Consider the following 6,312-nt stretch of genomic DNA (forward strand, 5'->3'; position numbering starts at 1 on the left):
TTTCCAGCTGAGAAGGTCCATTTTCGCAACCAGCTACTATAAATCTTATGCTTTTGAGAATATAACCATGGAAAGAATTGCAGCACTTTTCAATAGAAATGTACTTGAAACATATTTTCTGGCCACTAACAAGTTTTATACTGATATAATTCCGATCGTTGAACATTGTTTCAAAAATAATTTAAATATAGACCGACATGAGGTATTTGTAATTATTAATAACTCTGGGTGGTTTCTTGCAGTTTGTTGAGTGCGGCAACTTACCATACATTCGCCAGTCATCATTATCAACGCTATTGTCTCTATCGATGGAGCATCAAGATATTTTAATTTAATTTTAATAAAATAAAAACTTCCTCAATGATGGCCTAGAAAGTGATTTTGTGGACATCAGGAAACGCTGCGGTGGAAGACCATCTTTACGTGATCTCATTAATGTCAAGTCAAGGTCTGATTGCATTATTGCACTAACCGGGTCGCTTGATCGCACACTGCTTTGGTCAGATAAGTGTTTTAAGTGTTGAAAAAAAAACAAGGAGATCAATCTGCAATACAAAGATGTACTACATAAATGCCTGCAGTGTCTATTTCCATCCTCAGGATATAAAACAAATAAAAAAGCTGTAAATTCGGCCGGACCGAACATTGAATACCCTCCACCATTTTGTAAAAATTTGGCAATTTTCAAAAAAATAAAATCCGTTAAAAATTCTGTTAAAATCTTAAAAATACCGAACGTAGCCGTATATTAGGGTCTGTACGACGACGAGGACCGGCATAGGCAACTTTTGTCACAAGCTATTACAATATTCAAATGCGAAATTTAAAAAAAAATCTGTTTATAATGTAGCTAAAATCATCAAAATTCCGAATATAGGGAGGAACCATGGGAGTTGTAAAACGTGGACCTGTACAGACAATTTTTTGTCATAGGCTGTAGTATCCATTACGAACTTCAAATACGAAATTTTAAACAATTCCGGTAAATAATGTCGCTAAAATCACCAAAATACTGAATATCGAGGGGTATCGTTATATGGGGGCTATACGAAGAAGTGGACCTACATGGCCCATTTTTAATACCAAAAGTCCTGCAGACATAATACACATTTAAGTAAAATTTTATCAACCTACTTCATTTCGTTCGGAAGATAGAGTGATTTGACATTGATAAATCGACATAGAATTTTATACTGATAAAGAATATATATACTTTGTGGGGTCTACAATGTATATTTCGAGGTGTTACAAACGGAATGACAAACTTAATATACGCTCCATACTATAGTGGAGAGCATAAAAATGGAAAAACTATTTAGCCATCTATCTGCAGGGAAGGTGGCACGAATGTTTGCATCCTTATTTAAGCTACACACCCAACAACGTACGATGTCGCCGCCACCTACAAAAGAGGAGATACAACAAATGGCTCATTTAATCATCGAAACATTGAATAATTTCATTGAATACGATATTATGAATAATTTCCAAACACAATTATGTGTCCAACTATTGAAATATTGCCACACAGATAGTAATCTACAATCCGATAAAGCCATAGTAAATTTAACAGTTAATCGCATCGGCGCATTGATACAAGAAAGCAACTTTTGTGGCACCCTTAAATGCAGTGTTGCCACCTCATGTGTAATTACACATATCGTGTGTAATTTTTTGTTGCATGTGTGGCCCATGTGTAATTAGTGGCATGTGTAATTTATGGTTTTATTATTTTAACACTTTTTTATAATCCTTCCTTCCCAATTCAAGTGCGGAAAGAATATTTAGCTGATGCTTTTTTGGAAAAGCAAGAAGTGAGCATGATTATGTTCGACACTTGAAGTGGTTGTTTTTTAACAAAAGCCTAAAAAAGCCAAGTGACCACTCCTTTCGCCGGGATAAATTCATGATATTGGAAGCGATCAGAAAATGTTGCAAAACTGTCAGTTTTGAAAACCCCACTCTCCCCCACTCTGTAATAGAGAGTAATGTGAAGATAATAAGCCAACAGGGGAATACCCCAGAATTCAAAAAATACACATAATTATTTTTAAGCTAAAATTTGTTATAAAATGAAATTACGTTTATTTTTGGTCTATATAGTAACTTTTGTTAAAGAGGTAACTTTTATCAAAAGAAAAGAAGTAAAAAAGCTGGAACGAATAGTCCTGACCTGAATAGACAATTTTCTTTCTTAGGCTCTACTATCCATTAAGAACTTCAAATACCAAATTTGAAACAATTCCGGTTAGAAATGTCGCTAAAATCATCAAAATATCGAATATCGGGATGTACCGTTATATGGGGGCTATACAAAGACGTGGACCTGCACAGACTATTTTTTGTCTTAGACTGTACTATCCATTATGAACTTCAAAAATCAAATTTGAAACAATTCCGGTGAATGAATTCGCTAAAATCACCAAAATACTGAATATCGGGAACTACCGTTATATGGATGCTATACGAAGACGTGGACCGGAACACACAATTTTCTGTCTTAGGCTGTAGTATCCATTACCGACTTCAAATACCAAATTTGAAACAATTCCGGTGAATGAATTCGCTGAAATCTAATACCGAATATCGGGAGGTACCGTTATATGGGGGCTGTACCAAAACGTCCATTTTCAATACCAAAAGTCCTGCAGACTAACATACATTTGAGTAAAATTTTATCAATCTACTTCAATTCGTTCGGAAGCTAGAGTGATTTCCACAGACGGACGCACATCGCTAAATCGACTTAGAATTTTATGCTGATCAAGAATATATATACTTTGTGGGGTCTAAAATGTGTATTTCGCGATGTTACAAACGGAATGACAAACTTAATATACCCTCCATACTATGGTGGAGGGTATAAACATGGTGCATGTGCAATTTTCCCCCCAAATGTGTAATATTTTCACCCTCCTTGTGTAATATGCCCTTTCCGTGGTGGCAACACTGCTTAAATGTCAAAATGGCATCTACGGCGAAATACTAAATTGGCCTTGAGGCCTTAAGTTTGTGGCAAATTTGTTCAACCAATCAGAAACAAGATGTTTGTTTATGGCAAAATAATACAGGTAACCGCATCAACGCATCTGGTTTGGAACACAAACCTTAAATAGGAAGTAATAAAAAAATGTAAATAATATTTGAACAATACATATCATAACAACTGTGGTTAAAAGAAAACATTTAAAATTCAACATATTTTTCATATTTTTGCAGAAAATTTGCAGTTATTTTTGATAATATAATAAAAGCTAGTGCTAATGCATCTACCTTTATTCTCCTTCCATTTCATTCGCCAGGGCGAATTCACCATTACAACAACAACTCAACTAGTTTTGACATTTAAAGGTATCTTGTTCATAACATTAGAAGGGGAAAGGTATCGAAGAATTTTTTCCATTTGATCCTGGCAAGAATTCATAACATGGCCGAAATGTCTCCGGGCGCGGGTGAAAAGTTAATAAGTGGTGCAAGCCGAAAATTGGGTTTGGGTCATTTGAAAATGGCCAAATTCATGTTTCTAATCATATCAGCGATTGTCTGTGTTATAATTTTCTATGCCAATACCTCGGTAATTGGTCGAAGGTCCTTGTTTGCCCTGTTCATGACAAAAGAAGACCACAACGGTGACCATGGAGCTGGGGCTGCTGCCTATAGCAATAATGCCGATGAAGATATTGGTGAGAGTCGTATGATCAAAGCTGGACACGATGAGGAGGAAACAACACTGCCACTCAACGAAGAGGATGGAGAAGGAGAACAACAACAAAACGATGACTGGATAATGAGTTCAACAACATCGCGTAGACCTAGAAAGTCGTTAATAATGAAAACCATATTGTTAAGACCGCCCACAGTGCGTAATGCCTCAGTGCAGATTTACAATTTAGCTCCAGGTGGTGGTGGGGCTCCCGAACACATTAGCACCGCCACGGATTACAATATCTTTGTTATTTACACCAAGGAAAACTATCAGTTGCATGTTAAGTTCGAGTTGTTCGCAAAGAGTCTATTAAAGTTTGCCAACTCTGGCATGCTGCTGCATTTGCATGTCCTCACCGATGAAACCAGTGGCCATTCGGTGGAACAAATACTCGAATCCGAAATACGTCGTTATAGACGTAGCATTATCTACAGCCTGTACAGCATGCATTTGTGTGCCGAACAGGTGATGGACATAGTTAACACTATGACGCCTTACTTTAGTTCAACCCCCAAATCCTATTACAGTGATGCCCTTTTCTTCCTCTCGCTGGGCCTGCATCGCATAGCCGATGAAAATATGGAACGTGCAATATTACTCGATTGTGACATAGTCTTCCGGGCCGATGTAAGGCTCTTGTTCAATGAATTCGAAAAATTCGCCCCCGACCATTTGTTTGGTCTGGCACCGGAACTGACGCCGGTGTATCGTCATATTCTGTATCGTTATAGGGCCAATTATCCCCAAACGGATTTTGGCAGTCCCTTCTATTTGCCACCATCCCAACAACAACAGCAGCAGCAACAAATGGCAGCTAATATGGTTTCAGAAGAATCCTCATTGGTTCTTCACAATGGCCATAAACTACATAAACTGGATAGGTTCCATGGTCCGGCTAAACATGGCTATCCTGGTTTAAATTCCGGTGTTGTGCTTTTGCATTTACAACGTATACGTAAATCTTCGCTGTATCACCATCAATTGCAGGATGGTCAGGTGCGAAGATTGACCTCGAAATATATGTTCAAGGGCCATTTGGGTGATCAGGACTTCTTTACCCTATTGGGTTATGAGTTTCCCAATTTAATTTATCGCCTGGACTGTGTCTGGAATCGCCAGTTGTGTACGTGGTGGAAAGACCATGGTTATAGTGATGTGTTCGATAAATATTTCACCTGTAAAGGGCGTATTAAAATGTACCACGGCAACTGCAATGCCCGGGTACCGGAATAGATGCTAGGCGAAGATATTTTTTTCTCTAACATTCCAATAACGAAATAAAACAAAAAATAGGTATTATTCGATCTCGTTTACAATCACTTATCATCATAAAATAGGGTTCATTTCAAAAGGATATGAGTCCTGCCCCCAAAAAAAAACAAAAAGAACATCAAGGATCTAAGGACAATGAAATCAAATCAATAATTAGCCCATTTTAGCAAGTAGTTTAGTTAGATGTTACAACAAGAAATAAAACTATATTAAGATATTTATAAAGAAACAAATATTCCCCTTTTGCCCCCTAGATAACATTTTAAGAGCGAGAGGAAATAACAACAATACACTTAGGTCTGGCAATTCTGCGGAACAACTACAAATATCGTTGGAGGCCGAATTGAACAAAGTTGAAATTATTTTTTAAAAATTCAAATCTTCAATTCAATAAGTTCCTTTTATATGTTCAACAACATTTGAATCTCGTTTTCTTTTTGTTCAGACAGGCCCTAAGTGCATCGCAATTATGTTCGAAATTTTCGAATTATTTATTTTAGAATTACACCCACACACACACCTCCCAGTACATACACAATTACATATTTAAATATATGTATAATTAGAAATTAGTTCCACGTTTTTTTGTTTGTTTTGTTTTCGTTTTTCAATTTGTGATATCCGCTCATTCAAAATTAAAAATTAAATTTTTTAAAAATAAAATTTAAACAAAAACTTATCTTCCTATTCTCAAGAAATGTTTTTCTTCACTCTTAACACATACACAAACATACATTCACACATCTGAAAGATATCTAGCTCTCTTATCGAATATATAAAAATATATACTAAACAACACGAAATTTCAATAATTTATATTATATATTATGAGAAATATATAAAACAAAATAAAGAATAATAATAAAAAAATATATTCAAAAAAAAACTTGGAATTTATTTTGTTTAAAAATTTAAGGAAAGAAACTTGAGACCTCATGGTTTTCTCGGTGAAGAACTTCTTGTTTTCTCGGGGAAGACTTCGTTTTCTATGGGAAGTCCCTCTGGTCTTCTATGAGAAGACTTTCGAGTCTTCTATGAGAAGACCTTCGAGTCTTCTATGAGAAGACCTTCGAGTCTTCTATGAGAAGACCTTCGAGTTTTCTATGAGAAGACCTTCGAGTCTTCTATGAGAAGACCTTCGAGTCTTCTATGAGAAGACCTTCGAGTCTTCTATGAGAAGACCTTCGAGCCTTCTATGAGAAGATCTTGGAGTCTTCTATGGGAAGACCTTCGAGTCTTCTATGGGAAGACCTTCGAGCCTTCTATGAGAAGATCTTGGAGTCTTCTATGGGAAGACCTTCGAGTCTTCTATGGGAAGACCTTCGAGTCTTCTA

The 6,312-nt window shown here is 36.4% G+C and overlaps 1 protein-coding gene across 1 annotated transcript; it reads left to right on the plus strand.

Annotated features, from left to right (window-relative positions):
* Positions 1 to 3,319: 3,319 nt before the first annotated feature.
* Positions 3,320 to 5,850, plus strand: LOC101896527 (xyloside xylosyltransferase 1). Its single transcript, XM_005183680.4, has one exon. The coding sequence runs from the start codon at positions 3,428 to 3,430 to the stop codon at positions 4,937 to 4,939; it is 1,512 nt and encodes a 503-aa protein (XP_005183737.1). The 5' UTR covers positions 3,320 to 3,427; the 3' UTR covers positions 4,940 to 5,850.
* Positions 5,851 to 6,312: the final 462 nt, after the last annotated feature.

This window comes from Musca domestica, unplaced genomic scaffold (assembly GCF_030504385.1).
Source record: "Musca domestica strain aabys unplaced genomic scaffold, Musca_domestica.polishedcontigs.V.1.1 8, whole genome shotgun sequence".
NCBI lineage: Eukaryota > Metazoa > Arthropoda > Insecta > Diptera > Muscidae > Musca > Musca domestica.

Bases quoted from the DNA above. Each gene is read 5' to 3' on its own strand.
- LOC101896527 (XM_005183680.4), top strand. From the start codon at position 3,428: ATGGCCGAAATGTCTCCGGGCGCGGGTGAAAAGTTAATAAGTGGTGCA.